This window comes from Manacus vitellinus, unplaced genomic scaffold, assembly GCF_001715985.3.
Source record: "Manacus vitellinus isolate BGI_N305 unplaced genomic scaffold, ASM171598v3 scaffold_30_pilon, whole genome shotgun sequence".
Taxonomy (NCBI): Eukaryota; Metazoa; Chordata; class Aves; order Passeriformes; family Pipridae; genus Manacus; species Manacus vitellinus.
Window position 1 is genome coordinate 8,345,705 of NW_021940291.1, and position 16,764 is coordinate 8,362,468.

Sequence of the window (16,764 nt, forward strand, 5' to 3'; positions counted from 1 at the left end):
ACAGTGCATAGTCTGAAATTAAGCAAAGAGAGAGGTAGGTAAATTTTGGTAGTCATTAAAATAAAGAATTTTAAACAAATACTTATATTTTACCCAGACAATTTTTCTGAAAACTAATACCTGCTTTTTCCTCCAGATAGTTACATCATTGAGAGAAAGATATCCTTACATAAGTCATAAGATTCACTTTCAGTACTTTGAACTTAATGGCTATATCATGGGTTTGATCACTCCACCTCTTGCTAGTACAGGTTATGAATCTGCTTCAGAAGAAAGGAAAGCAAAAGAACAATGTACACCTATTTCAGGTCAACCATCAGCTTTGTGCTGCAAGCACTTCAAAAGGTAAGTCTAAAGCAAGCTACAACAGTTATCAGATGCCCCCACTTCCCATGAAGGCATCTCTCTTCCCAAACAAGACATCTGACCATTGCACAAAGTTTTCCAGATGTTGGAGACCTTCCATTCGGACTCCATCCATCCCCAAATAGCTCAGTTAATTTAACGTATCCTTAGAGAGCCCATAGCACTTTTTGTAGTAAATATTAGCATTTGTATTAATAATTTGTGGTTATGCCTACATGTCTACATACCAAAATGGGAGTTGTGCTGTTTTTATTTGGAATAGTGCGTTCCAATTAAGGTCAGAGGGAAAGATTAAGAATAAAGCAACAGGATGACATAAAATTTTATGTGAACCCTCTGACCCAAATCCCTTGGGAGAACCAAAGAACATTTGCTAAAAATGGCTCACTTTCAGCTTCAGGTAGTGGAGGTATCTCAGGTTCCTTAGTTTGCAACAGAAACTTTGAACATTGACAGGTTCACGCTTACGCCTTGTGAAAGAACCCAACCTTAGTTACCTGCAAAATGCTGCCCACAAACTGCCCACCAGCTACTTTATGAGAACTGTGCTGTTGCCCAAGCTGTAATGTTAAAAGCACACTGTACATACACAAGGACTTTTCCATATCCTTCCATAAGCAGACTGCTGAGAGACATGTCTCTCTTAATAATTCCCGTGACGTCCTTATCCGGGCTTTCAGTCTTACTAACAAGGTATCCTCACATACCTGCACTGTCACAAACTCTTGCAACATGGCATGAAACCAGGGTGGTTCTGTGTGCCTGTGTCAGACATTCAGCTTTTCAGGCAAAATAAGCTAACTGGGACAATTCTGAAATTGCCATCGAAGTATGACATGCCGTGAAGTCCAGTACCCACTGCAGAGTTTTGTCTTTCTGATATTAGACAAGATACTATCAAAGGAAGTTCTTTCTCCTGTGAGAGGTACTACTGCAGACTTGGAATTTTTATTATTGGCAAAAGGCAGAAAAAAAGCAAAGATGAGAAAAAACAGCAAACAAAGGAAAGCACGTGAACTGTGCCTCACACAGAACTGAGACAAGGCTAAATTGTTTCTTTGCTCTGTCCGTCTGCTCTTGCATTTTACTGCCCACTCTGTCCACACCTTTGGCCATTCTTGGCACAGCATTTCCACAGGTCACGTTAAGACAGCGAAGTCCAATGGAAAGCACTGAAGTGTGGTGACACTTCATTTCAATTTGATCTAAATATTGCTTTTTCCCTGCTGCTGTTGCACAGAAACAACAGCAGCTGATGCTACAATAAAGACTATGTTACAAGACCTCTGCTTAAAACCAGACCCTCTCTTCTAAGCGTCTGAAAATAGCAGTTGTATCTGTCATTTTGCCTGCCTGGATCCCATGATTTTTGTATTTGTTTACTGCCCTAACCCAGTCCAGGCCACAGATACCACACAAGTCTGTCTTAGCCAACCACTGCAACAGCAAAGCCAATCCTGGTCTCTGAAGTGATTTCTGCTAATGATGAAATTTGAGCCAGCTCTGGCATACTTCACCAAGGCTTTATGGAAGTCTGCTGCAGTTATTCTCTGTTAAATGCCATTTGTTACTCTGAAAGCAACTCTTACTTTTATTATCAGCCAAAGAGCAACAGTTTATGATTGCAAGAACTGAAATCTTTATATGTTGTAACAGTCAGTGCCAGACGTGATGCTGGTATTCGTGAACGTGAGAATTAAATACACAACTTATTTTGTTTCAACTTTAAAAAAAAAAGGAAAATAAAAAATTTTATTTCTAAATCACTTGTCAGAGGAATTTGGGAGCAAACTGTTTAAGTTCTCCTGGCAACAACACAAGCTCATTTTCAGTACTCTTCCCTTCCCCCACATATGCACACCCCTTTAAAGAGCTTGCAAGGAAAAGCAGCAGTACTGATATTCTCCTTTATATACCTGACATTAAAGGAATTACATGCAACAGCAGCAAGGGTATTATTAATTTCTGTAAAATTCTGTGCTACCTTTGAATGCAGCATCCTTTCTGAATACACAGAACCTGATAGCAGCACACCTTATTAGCTTTTTGTTAGCAAAGCTCTCTTCACAGAATTGAAATTTGCACCAGGAAATTTCAGGCAGGCACATTGTATTCATGGCCTCATTTAATTAACAAATTAACATGTGAGCTCAAAATACACCTTTTTGTATAGGTAATTAGCTTTAACTGCACAGAACACAGGTTAACCTAATATATAATGCTACTGACAGCTACTTCCTGTTGCCTCTTCTCCTTCACTATCCCATTTGCTTCCCATTTAATCCCCACCCAGACACACACCAGAAATGTAAAAGTTTCCAGAACCTCATGTAAATAGTTTGTAAATTAACTTCAAGATTCTCAAGCTTTTATTAAAGACTTACACATCATTAATATTTTATATTTAATTCAAGAAACTACCCAAATAAAACTTCCTTATCATATTTCACGTAAGTATGGACCTGTATTTTATGTTTATACAGTCAGTAAAAAACCAGAGTGCATGTGCATATGTATACCTGTGTACATATATATACACACAAGAATTTGCAAAAAAAGTACACACAGGTTAAAATAGATTTTTAAGAGTATAATGAGAACATGTGCTGCTTTCATGACACATGATTAAATTTATATAGTAATTTAAAAAGCAGCCTACTGTAAGGGATCTATTCACATACCATTTTCATAATCTCTAACACTGAAAAATAAATAATTAGAACATAAAAGAAATCTAAAATCTGACAAAAACAAAGTGATTTTTCCAAGATGACAAAACTACTACACAAACCTACTTTGTTTTTATAGGAAGACAAAAACAATCTCATGCAGTTAATTTATGTTCAGGCAGTTCATCACAAAATAAATAGCAGTGTCTTTTTTTTAAAAAAAAAGTTATTTTATCAGAGTAACATGCAAAGAAAAAAGTACCACCATTTTTATCCAGAACAAAGGCATCCAGAAAGGTCTCATACAGTTACCCCGATGAAGAATCAATTAAGCGAAGAGCTACTGCAAATAATTTTTCACTTTAAAGCACAACATGATAAACATACTCTCCTTTTTCTGCCATACATTCCCATGCAGGACTTGCTTTGTTGTACTGCAACCTCAGGAAAGCACGAGCACTTGCTAGAATCTATTGCCATTTGCTCAAAGTTTGATCCTAGAGTTTCATTTTTAAAGACAAAGACAGCTGATTCTCTCCCCCCCTCCCTAAGCTTTCTCCTCCTACATCAAGAAACGTCTTTAATTCATTTCTCACGAAGAAACTTACACTATTTTATGTCTCAGACACTGGATACGTTTCCTTTCACAAAGCCGACTATTCTGACTAAGATTTTTGCTAATGTGCATTTAGAAAGAGAAAACAAAAGCCCAGCAAATCACTTACCCTCTTTAGCCACGTGAAGTGCTTGTAAATATCAATCTCACCATCCATGCTTTGGGCCCATCTCAGCAGTTACATTCCCAGGGTTAAAAAGAAACTTTTTGGAAGCGAACGCACTGCTTTGTTCTACAGGATATAGTTGTGATTTCTTCCCCTTTCAACCCTCAACTTCCGAAACCTTCAGTGCCTGTTCATATTTTAAGCTAAATCTCCTGCCCCTGTCCCACGGTCTTATCCCAAAGGCTTCTCACAGATGTATATATAACACACAACTGTATAAACTTCAGGCTCTCCCCCAAACATCTGGTTTTTTTAAACAGCAGATCAGTTAGCAACAAGAACAATGTGACTCTGAAATCATCAAAAATATAACTTGCTAAATGATCTTTAAAAAAAGGATCTTTCAAGAACAGTAGAAATCTGCAAAAACTGTTCCCCTTTAATGTTGAATAACAAGCTAAAAATTATTAAGCTGTCACTGAGAAACTATTTTTCAAGCAATGCTTTCTCTGGCTTTCTGTTTCAAGAGTGGCTGGAACTCATTACCAAAGACCCCCTATTTCCTGTCTCTGTTTTACTCCCTGTTTATTGTAACACTACTCAGCCTTCTCAATTTATTTCAGGCTCAGACTAAACCTAAAAATAAGCTCTGCTCTTTGAATTACTTGCCTGTCCTCTCAAAAGATATTATAAAAGAGGAGGAATTCAAGGACGAGCCTGTGAATAAGTTAATGATCCCATAAATACTGCTATTGCCAAAGAGGCGATTTTCCATCTTAACAGAAGATGATGATACCCTTCCAAGATATTTGTCTGTTCCTGCTGAAGCTGAAATCTCATAGCATGGCAACTTTTCAAACTTGCAACACCAAGATAAATGCATATGCAACGCAATGCTCTGGCAAGAAGGGAAGTTTAAAAGTATTGCCTGTTACTGCGGTGTCCTCTAGTGCCTTCACAGAGTAGTTATTCATAACTCATAATTTTTTCCCAGTAAACTCCAGTTTTCAGTGTTGTATCTCCCCCTGCTTAAGAGTGGCTTTGGGTTTGAACTGGGAAACTGATTGTTACACACACAAGGACAACTGCCTGGGCAATGCCTGTTGAGACCTAAACACAGTTGTCTCCATGGAATTTTTGTGACGATCTCAGAACGTTTAGTTATTTCCTCATTTTCTTCAGATTCTACAGCCAAACTGACTCCTGCATTTAAGAAGCAGTAAAACAGCAGTTTGGAAGAGCCAGTGTCAAAGTAGCCCATGACACCAATGATAGATACAGAGGACTCGAAGTCTGAGTCTGTATAATACCCTGAAAACCTGTTCTTACTGGGACCTGCCTCACTTAGGCATCTACCCACATTCCAAGCTGGGGAAGTCACACACATGTGATGAAGTTTCTGCAAGAGATGTGGGTTTTTATTGTTTCAGCCATTCTCGATCCTTTGGACCTGATGGAGCTCTTTGAGAACCTTCCATAACACAAAGAGGGAAGAATATAAACCTAGACTTTCGGTTTCCTTTGTGTATTTATTATCTGTTCTTATTCAAAGTCACATGACAAGGAAAACATTACAATTTTTAAAAAGTTAGTGCTAAGAGTTTTCTAGAGGTGCTAGGATATCTAAAATCACCAGTAAATGTGATAAGGTAAAAGAACTGTCAGTTCCAAAAAGCAGATCAGAAGGGGACTTGGCTTGCATTGAATGCATAGAATGTGGTTGTTTTTATGCTATATTAAAGTTGATGAGGGCAACTATTTCTTGAATAGTTTACACTGTCTGGCAAAAGTCTCAGTACATTGTCAATGGTCCTTTTAAAAAAAATAAATTAATACTTAATATAGCACACTTCTCTATGCACTACAGCCTCTGTCATGGCTGACAAACTGAAGACTGAACAGAGGTTCTCTTGACATTAAATAATGAACTTCCAACAGCTTAAGGCATTTTTTCCCCTGAAAACCTGTTATCTAATTACGAAGAACAGCAAATACATCAAACTTTACCTCACAGTATTGTGTATCCCATAGCACCACCACTATGGTGCCTCAAGTTCCACATTACATCTGTTTCAAAACATGGGCTCTAAGACTCTCATTTCAGGGAAGAAGGAAACGCCTTTCTTAAAACACTCCACCACGCATTATCAGCTAATGATTTTGTTTTTCATATAAAACCTACAAAAAACTATATTACTCCACTTACTAGTGCCTCAGTGTACCATCTGCAGCTAGGTTAGTATCCATTTCTTCTTTCAAAAGCATTAAAAATGACAAACATACCTTATTTCTGCCCTGTCATTTCTGCTGGATTTCATGCAAAGGATTTCTGCTAGTCATTCTTCCTGATTAAAAGGTAAGTGTCTGAATTTTCTGCATCTTATCAGCCACGAATGTTGACAGCATACATTCCAGACAGTCACATGCTCACTCTGAGCCTGTCACCTGCATGCTGAACTTTACGTCCTGCTTGAGCTTTGGCCTGCAAGTTTCAGATACCAACTGAATGCAAATCAATTGCCCCAGATTTGCTTAGAATGCTCTTCCATTTCACTAGAAAAGCAGGTTAGTCTCTCTGAGCAGCGTGAAAACAAGGAAAATATGTTGAAACCTGAGGATTGCTTAATCAGGTTACCACTGTATGTTTTTCTTATTTTCAGGAGATCCATGTCTGTGTGCAGTTCTTCACTGAGCACTAACTTCTGGTTCAGTGGAGAGTTAAAAATCAAACAAGCAAAAATGCCACACTACTACTGAAAAACCACCACCTTCAAGTGTTACCCCACAGAGAGTGATCCAGCTATTGCTCCCTTCTCCAACAAATTATTTTTCTTAGTGTTGTCTCCAATACAAATGCAATTTTGAGCACTGAAATGTTTAAAGTTAACGACGTTTATATACTCTACAACCTGTATGAAAACCCATTAGGATTTCTTTGCCAATTCTCTACTTCCATAGAAAACTGCTGACTCCTGCCAGTGTTGACAAAAGTAAAAACTCAGTTTGCAGAATACCAAAGGTGCTAGTCACAAGAAGGTCTGCTGATACACAACCTATAAAAAACACCCAGCTAAATGACCCAGTATTCTGTTAGTCAGCATGTCAAATACTTCAAACGAGATTTTAAATGTTTCAGATAGTAAATAAACATGCTGCACGAGCTTTGAAACTGAAAGTACCAGAATGCTTTAAACATTCAGTCATGCTTCTCATGTCCCTCCATTCCAGGCCTTTGAAGAGGGAAGAAAACATCCACAAATCCTCTTAGAATTGTGGAGGAAAAGGAATTTGACTGTCTGGTGTATTCCCTCTTCCACTAACACTGAGCTGAGAAAAAAACAGAGTTGTTTGTCCCTCTTTCTTCCACCCAACTGTGGCTTGAGGAACATTATAAAAATATATTTATTATTGTTGTTTTAGCAATTTTACTTTTTATTCAGTTACATTTGTGATAAAATACATGCTTCTGTGATCTCTCAGAGCAGCACAAATGCAAACAGTCAATAGAGTTCTACTGCCATTAAATTTCCTGGAAAATCAGAGGACAAAGGAATAGGAATCAGAGCAGTCCTTCAGCCTCCAACAGGTCCAAGTCCCTGGACCATAGCACCTGTCTGCCTTTTCAGCAGTAACTTACAGATCATTTTGGTTTCAAAACTCATCAGGCTCTGAAAACACTAAAAGAAAACAAACTTGGTTTCTTAGGCCAAGAAATGCAATGTCCAGCTATGAATCTTTCCAGCCCCATCAAGGGAGTCCAGCTGAGGAGGGACATGCAACAAAAATTTGCCCATTCCCAAGAATTAGCATCAACTTTGCCTACATGTTTTTTCCAGTCCTAGTGTTTGGGCTGGTTTGGAAACAAAAGGATTAGGACCAGATTTTAAAAGGGAAAATTTTTTTCAGCATGCCAATTCACAGATGTCATTCCCACGCTGCAGAAACATGTGAGAGCTTCAGACTGAAGAAAGAGAGAGAAAATATGAGAAAACTTGTGTATAAAGAAACTCAGGCCATTTGTGCAGAAAACAATGGAGGAAGAAATTCCTGTTTCATGGTGAGCAATGGCTTCAGGAATCTAGATGAATTATTTCCAGAAAGGAGATGTGTCTTAGAGTCTTAATCATCACTAACAATAATGCCTAAGTGACAAGAGAAATAAGAAATTCTTGGAACAAAAGGGAAAAAAATTACTGCATTCTGTGGATGAGCAAATTTGCTTTACTTGTGATAATTTAAAAAAAAATAAACCATGTCCTGGGAAACAGACAACAAATAACATTATGTAGATATATAATAATTTCCCAGTATATTTTTCCCAGCATAAAATACACTCAATCGTAATGGCTTAATTCTTCGATTAAAATCTGTATTTCAGAATTAAAGAAATTTAGATGGCCATTAGTTCCATGCCAGCAGGGTTAACCCTTATTGTTATTCCATATTTGGGGGAGGGGGGAGGTAATACTTCAAACAGGTGCTGACATCTCTGGAGCCATTCCCATCTGCAGGCTGTATGATATCATGTATCTCCAGCACTACCATGTCCTTTCAGGCTACTGCTCAAGCAATAAGTAGCTCTCTTCCCTTGGCTTGCACAAAGAATGTATAACTGATGCTTAGATGAAGTTACTGTTTATTAATTCATTCACAGACATTTGCACATTCTTGGCAGTTTCAAACATTCCTTGCCATATGCTGAAATGATTTTCTCAGTCCAAGTTCTACAAGAAATATGACTTTTTGGATGAAGCTTATTGAGAAGAGAATGTAGATTGTAAGAAACTTGAGTACTATATTTTTACATGAAAAGCAAAATATACTTTCTACTTAGCAGAACATCAAAAGCACTGTGAACACCTCCTCCAGTTGTTATATGCAAGAGTGCACTGATACATAGAGAAAATAATTAAAGATATATATTTACATCCTACCACACAACACATTACAATAATTCAGGTTTAGTTTCCAGTCTGTAAAGTTTCAAAGCACTGCTGAAACTACTAAACATGCAGTAAGTCAGTATATGAAACATTTGGAACAGGATATTTACCAAATACTTGCACATATATCAACAACATTGCAGGTAACATTTTTGCCTCTCCTCACTATGACACACATCAGATTTTCTCTTCTAAATTTCAGAACAGAAAAAAATTGTAACAAGACTCAAAACAGAATAAGCTGCAGATACACCTTTACAAGTCCTTATTTCTGATAAGGAATGTACAAATATTCATAAGTTTCTTCTTAAGTATTTCATTATTTAGGAAAATAAAGCACATTTCTGATCTACTCATGAAGAAGAGTAGCATGCTGACATGTATGTACTATGTGTCTAAAATAAGCATAATTTGCTTCTGTTTTTGAAAGATCACAAAACCTGAAAATATATTTAGCTGCACTTTAGCTAAATACAGGTCTGTTTACTGCTGTTATCAGCATACTAATCTAAGAGAGAATGAAATAATTTTGTTGTTGATATGTTATTGCCATGTTTGTCATAACTCATAAAATTTAGGAAATGAGGTAAATCAACCTACCCAAATTCTGTGTAATCTGAATAGAGTTTATATATAGAAATATATATGGAAATGTTATGCTGTTTCTCTAACATTCAGGTAATACCTGAATCAATACAGGACTTTTTAAAAGAAAACTTTGTCCCCATCTTCTTTATGTGACCATTACCTTTCCATCGTATCTGTCAGCATCATTGTTTAATTAAATAATTTCTCTTACCAATCCCTCTGTTAATTACTTTATGGAAAACATTTTCCTATGTTTCCTCTATCTCCACTTCAAAAGGCTGATATTTCATACTATTTACATTTATGCATTAATGTTTGTTAAATTAATGCAGTGCATAATATTTAAATCTGTGAAAAGCCAAAAGAGCTGGAAATTCTAGTGACAGATCATAATGCGAAATGAAAAAGGGACACCATATATTACATCAGACACAAAAGGAAAGATGAACAGGAATATGACCTTTCTTCCATGAGTACTCTAAGCCTAAGGCCGTAACACAATTCTGTTTGAGCACTTCTGGTCATTGTAGTTTAAGGTGGTTCTGTTAAACATTACTGACCATTACAAAGGTGAAAGAAGCAGCCAAAACCTAATCTCATTTTAAGAAAGAGATCTAAATCAGCCCTGCTCGCTGCAAAGCTATTTTAAGCTTCTATCAGTTCTTCACACAGAGAAGCCTCCTACCTCTGCTGAGAGCTACTGCAGTGAGCAGGCACAGGGAGAGGTGTCTGGTTTGTCTGGTTGGCTCCCAGACAAAACAACTACAGAACACTGAAAATGTTAGGCCTGGTTTAGAAAAATGCCATGCAAGCTCTGTACAGCCCTGTTCCACCAGCTCCAGGGCACTCTCTGGTATTCAGAAATAGCTGCACGTATGAGAGACGTTTCTCTGCTGTTCCTCGTGTACCATGAATTGCTCTAACACGCTTGGGGAACTCTGAGACGACCAAATCTCCCAGCTCAGGACTGCCTTGCATCATCAACTCATTGAAAAGGAGCTGGAGGACCGGGGCATACAACTTTGAACTCTGACTCCTCCTCAGAAAAACATAACCCATCTAATGTTTCGAGCTGGCAAAAATAAACATGAATGCTTTCGGAATGACGGCTTTTCTACACTACCCCAAGCAGGCTCTGCTGCTCCATTTTCAATTTAACATGTGTTAATACCACTTGGCAACGGGAAGATTCAGCTATATATAGTTCCATCATGGCTCTCAACAGTTGAGTTCCACAGTCAAATCTACCAGCAGACAAATATACTGGCTTTAATTGGCACTGCTAAGATTCCCACTCAGCTGTTGCTGAAAAATGCTATTGATACTTTTATAAAAGCACGTTTTCAAGTATATGGAAGTGCCCTGAAGTGCAGTTGTTTTCTGCCTCTGCTCTGGACAGATAACTCTGTGAAATGAATCTCAGACAAAAGTGAAATAGAGAGGCCAGTGATTATGTTTCAGCAGAGCACTTCAACACATGCTTAAAATAAAACTTTGAAGTAAGTTCAAAACTTCACAAACTCCACCAAGTCAGAATTCTGAACTGGGGTTTACTCTTTTAGTCCAAGTCCCTGTGAACACATTGGAGAAAAAAAATCCCTTCATTTAACACATAGTGTAAACAATCTCTTATGAACTTTAATCATGACCAAACAGCAATCAAGACTCTAAGGAATTTATCCTGTTTCTGCTAAAAAGTCTGGTTTTACCAATAAAACAGATCATGAAAAGAAACAAGGCACAACATATATCATAAGGCAAATCACATTATATTTAAAAATGCATCTAACACATTCCTCTACTATTTCCTATGCTCTTCTCCCCCTTTCTGTTTCCTTAAATTTAGAATATTTAGAAAGATTTTCAGACTTAGGCTTCCAAGAAACAAAAAAAACCCACCAACCCCGTAACAAGGAAAATACTAATGGGTTTTCAAAAATCAACACTTTAAGGGTCAGTAAATAAAACTACATCATGAAATGGTGCTTTAAACACAGATGTTCCACTAGGAGGAAGATTGTGTTCTGCAATCCTGAAAATGAGGCCTTCACTCATGCTCAAGGACCATTGTAAGAACAGTAGTGCTCCTCTTTACTCAAAAAAGAGTTCCATAAAGATGTATGGAATAAAAAACCAGAATTAAACAGCGTAGAAGTTCATTTAGAGTTATGAAACTGTAAACAAATATATTCCCTCGTAGCTCACAGAGCCAAACACAGTCAGTTGTTACTGCAGCAATTAATTTTTAATGCTGAAATGACTACCTGCTTTGTGATATGTCACGTGGTCACTGGCAATACTAAAATATTTAACAGGAAGCATTGATACCATCCACAAGTTTGTTTTATACGAACTCTGCATGCTAATCCCCAGGTATTTTTGTTCTGCTTTTAAGGCCAAAGAATTTACAATCATAAAGCCATATAAAACACTTTAGACATGCTCTTCGAGGCAGAACTTTTTAATACAATTCTTAAGTAGTTAAAAGCCTATAATTAATAATTTTTTACTTAGGTTTGTCAAAACGTTCATGCAGCTGCAGCAAATTATAAAATCCTCATTCTATGGTACACAGTAGCAACCCTTCTAAATTCAGTGTTAATTTTTTCAAACCTGTTTCGTCTCTCTCAGAGCAGTGACAGCACAGCTACTGTGCCCAGTTATATTACAAACTCAGGAACCTGATATGTTCATAGATCCCAGACCACGGAAACAATAAAAGGAGCCTTTCCAAAAAGCACACCTTTAGTTTCACAAATGGTGTGCCTCTTCCTTAGAGAAAAATAAATCACCAATGGTTCAAGAAAAAGAATAAAGGAGATGTTCTCAAAAGGGCAAGTAAACAAGGCAGTATCAGGTATAAAACATGATGTCAAATATCTGAATTTTCCCACAGATTCGGTATTCACTCCTAGAGCAGACAGACCAAAGAGCATAACAGCTACCATTGGTTAAAAAAAGTAAATAATCCAATTGATCAAACCATCAAACATAATTTGGTGGTATTTCATGTCTGACAAATTCCATAGTTTGCTGCTATGGAACTGAACGAAGGTGAGATCAGCTCTAGCATCCATAATCATCACAGAAACTTCCTGGCTAATCAGTAATTCCATAATCTGCTCAAACCCAAATGCTGTTAAATGCTGGTGATACTATCCAGCAGGAATGAGTCTCAAGTCATCTTTCTGACTTCCCTTTCTGTGGTTTCCCATAAAAGTAATATGGGGCAGTAGCAAAACACATACTCAAATTATTTCCATAAGGCACATCATTTGTATTCTTCACTAACAATGGCAGCTGCAACAATTTTTTTAATAATATATTTAATTACACATTTAAGTGAAGAAGAATCATAAAATAACACTCTCTTCTTGAATGAAGCATGCTTATCTGCTTTTAAAATAAACATCAGATTGCTTTTTTTCTCTTTAGTTTCCACTGCATGCCTAACCAGTATAAACTGGGAATATTTTTGACACCTATTTATGCAAAATGTTAGAAACAAAGCAATTGCTGTAGTCTCTAAAGCTATTCAGTTACATGCTAGAGCAGCCCTCCAGCTTCAAAGGAAAGTCCATGGACCTCCAAAGAAAACAGATGTGGAATTAATCATCCACAAAAAAAAAAAAAAAGGCCCTCTCCAACCTGCAATAGCTCTAAAAAAAATAGCTCAAAGGCATCAGTACTCCACGAGTACACACAAAAGCTAAAGCACCCACGTGTGTGAGGGGATGTGTGTAAAACAGGGGAACCCACATCCAATGAAGAGGCTGTTCAGGCTTGTAACCAACACCAGCTGTGAGAGAGGAAATGTGTAACTGTGAATGTGTGTGCGCATGTCTGTGGCATTTTAACTTTTTGGAATTAGTTTTAGGGCTTCATTTAGAAATTTGTAGGTGTTCCTTAACATTTCTTAAGCATCCAGTACCATGGTTTATCTAATGTATTGCTGATGTTCGTCCTAAATATATAGTTCCCTGATCTCTAGTTAATTATGCTTTTAATAAATCAACAAACTGTTTCCATCCTGATGTGTTTAAACCATGGGAATTGAGTGAGGTTTACTTAATGCCACTTCTGCGTTTCACAGAGTAATAATTACCAAACTCCATTTGAGGGTTCCAATGTGAATGGATTCATGGAGACAGAGAGTTCTCATTCTCTACAGCATACTACCTCAACTGTCCTTATCCACATATTAAGTGTCATGTTTCATAGCTCTGGGCTGGAATGAAAGAAATTCCAGTATGGGACATAACTACGAAATACATATTCCATTTCACTGAACTGACCCAAATTTTACCAGATTTCTTCCCAATTTCCAAGTGGAACTGCAGCTTGTCAGTGGAGAAAGCTCTCCCAGATTCAAAGGTCACGGAAGTTATGTGCACACTTACAAATTATCTGCACTTAAAAAAAATATGAGAAAGGTCTACAAATACACAGATTACTATCCATTTTCAAATATCAGACACAGCAGCTGTGCCCTACCCTCCCTTGACACGGAACATGGCAAAATATTTTAAAAACAGTGATCTCAACAGAGTGCACTAGAGATACTCTATGCCATCAACTTCCCCTGTTCTGTCGGCCCTGAATCCAGACTCCCCAGTTGCTTTATCAAACAAATACTACTCTTGATGCAGCAGACAAGGTTTTTAGGACATCAGTAAACTGCAAGTCTAAAAGGCAGAAGTCTGTGGCTTCTGTTTTGGCTGGTTACCCATGAAATAGGAGAGACACACATGTATAGTTAATATGAGAAGTCAAACCATTAAAGGTTACCTACGTTGCAGGGCTGCAAGGTGAGCTTAATATTTCTACACCAGAAGACCAAAAGCCAGATTACCAGATTCAAACTCTTCAACTTGGTGGTCTAGGGCTATCTTTATTGTGAACAACTCTGAAAATGTATGTCTTTTATGCAGTAAAAACATCTTTTAGCTATTGTAAAGACTTCAATAAACATTAACATTTCTGCTTAGGCAGGAATTCAGTAAGAGCTGGCCTAAGGATATCTAAATCCAGAAGCTAATACTATAAATCCAAATCAAACATTGCCTATGCCTTTTGTTTTCAAAGCTGGTACCAAATTCTCATTCCTTTCTCTCATATGGACCCAAACAGGATTTTCCAGCCACAGACCTGCACTCTGTGAAGAATGCCAACAAACCAGCAGCTGACAAGTTCAAACAAAAGCACCTACATTTCCAACAACATCAGGTTACAATTGACACACGGCAGCTACGACAGAAGATAAACACTAAAACATAAGCCACAGGACAAATTACATAAAAGGTCACATCCATTGACAAAACCAGAAGAAAGTCTATTCATCTAGAAAAGTTTTCTGATGTTGAGACAGTGACAAGTAGCTTTTACACCTGAGGAACACCACCATTCACCTGCAGTGTCAGGCTTGGTGTTGTGGCAGGACCTGCTGCTTCTATTCCTTTATATCCATAATGTCCCTCTTCTTTTGAGGTCTGTCTGAAGATCTGCTCCTCACCTGGTAAAGCCTCAGTCTTTACTGAGTACAGCCAAATGTTTATTCCCCATCTATCCCAATATGAATGTCTCACCTGCAGAATCAAGAGTGTTCCTGGATTTACCACCTCTGCCTGGTGTACTCTTTGTTATACCAAGAGTTAAGGGAAAGGACAGGAGAATCATCCAGTCTGAATCTGTTCCTTCAACAGACAATGACACTGCATTCCAAACTGATACTTTAAAAATTAAAAGTTTCCTAACTATTTATAAATTTGTCATCTCCAGCAAAGAATGAACCAAAGTAAACCAAACCAAAAATAACCCACGGAAAAGGTAACTTTTGTTGTAGTTAATTTTTACCATCCTTTCCCTCACCAGGGACAAAATAAGGTATTTTATCAACTTCTCATCTGCATTGCTCTGATAAGCAGCACATAAAGCAGTAATATGGAAATACTTGAACCAATCCATTGTTTCCATTGCAAACAAAATGGAAAAGCTCAAATAGCTACTCACCAGATTCTCTTCGAACCACTCCCGCAGACACACTGCTGTGGCCCCTGGAATTTGATTTCTCAATGCCTCTTTCTCCTGAGGATCCTCCAGCATTTCCAATGCCATCTTTAGATCTTCCAGGAGATGCAGAATTTGAAATGTGCCCAAGTACACTGACGGAGCAGGTGACACAATATCATAACCACCATTAGCATACTCTGTAGCTGACTTTGTACCTGAAACAAATAAAAAAAGGAGAGACAATAACGTTATATAATTGTTTTCTGGGTGACAAATACATAGATACTATGCACTACAACTTTTGGGCTTCAGATGCTCACTGACAAATACCAGTATTTCAGGCTTAGAAATACTTGCATTAGTCTCTGGATAAATCACGAGCACTGGAGAATTAAATGTGAAAGGGATGTATGAGCATATTAAAAAAGAAATTTGACCTAGAAAACATTTGCAATGTTTGTTAAGGCCAAATCCTTTCTCTCAAGTCACCTGTAATTTTCCACGGTTGCCATGAGATGTCACTAACTTCTCAGCTACACAGAAGTCCCTACACAGAGCAGTGTTAAGCAATGTAAGAAGAACTGATGCAGTCCTTTGAGAAGAAACTTAGATCAAAATAGATCATGTTACCAGATCTAGGAAAATATATGACTGTGGGCAGGTTTAAAACTCCCACAAAGAACAACCCACCAGAAGTTAGCAATAAAAATGGCACATAAAACTTTGCTAGCTCTCTAAATTACAAAAAGATCTCTAAATTACACCACCTCCGTCCTGCCAGCCCTCTAGCACCAATATTATTTTCTCGACAACATTAAGCACAGTAAAAAAACATATCTCACTTATGGAAGGATTATAAATAATACAAATTCTAATATCTCCAAACCTTTTTGTCTTAATACCTTGTGTTTCAATGAGATGCACACTAAAGTAAACTCTCTTTTCTCAGTCCTGAATTTCAGACCTTGGTATCATTTAATATCCCTTTGTTTCTTTAAGAACTAGTCAGGTGGAAAACTATCTCCTTTACTTTTTAAAGTTTTTATTTACAATTCATTGCCTCATGTACGTAATAGGTTGTACAGATGTCTTCATGTTCTCTGTGGCATAAGCCATCCCATTTCCCCCTTTTATTTACCTTAATGGAGTTTTTTTGGGTTTTTGATCATTCATACTTCACTGGATCCATATAGTGTTCATTAGAAGACTACATAATTGATGAACACAATTATGAGGGTATTATAATAATCTCCTTACTACATTCTTCATTTTACCTCTGTGTTTAACATAATTTACATCTTAGTTATGAAAGGAACAAAAATCTTCACTGGGCCTTTGAAAATTATTTGCTAACTTTTTTTTTCCCCCTGAGCTGATAGATCCAATGGGATGCACAAACATGTAAGGAATTCAAGTTTTCTTCTCGAATGCACACTACTTTGCATTAATCAATGTTAGTTTGCCTGC

General features: G+C 37.4%; 1 protein-coding gene across 1 annotated transcript in view; it reads right to left on the reverse strand.

Annotated features, from left to right (window-relative positions):
• PPFIBP2 (PPFIA binding protein 2) overlaps nt 1–16,764 on the reverse strand; it is an 85,733-nt gene that overhangs the window by 53,673 nt on the left and 15,296 nt on the right. The window contains exon 3 of the mRNA XM_018076045.2: nt 15,298–15,512. Coding sequence (XP_017931534.1) covers nt 15,298–15,512 — 215 coding nt within the window. The remainder of the gene's footprint in view (nt 1–15,297; nt 15,513–16,764) is intronic.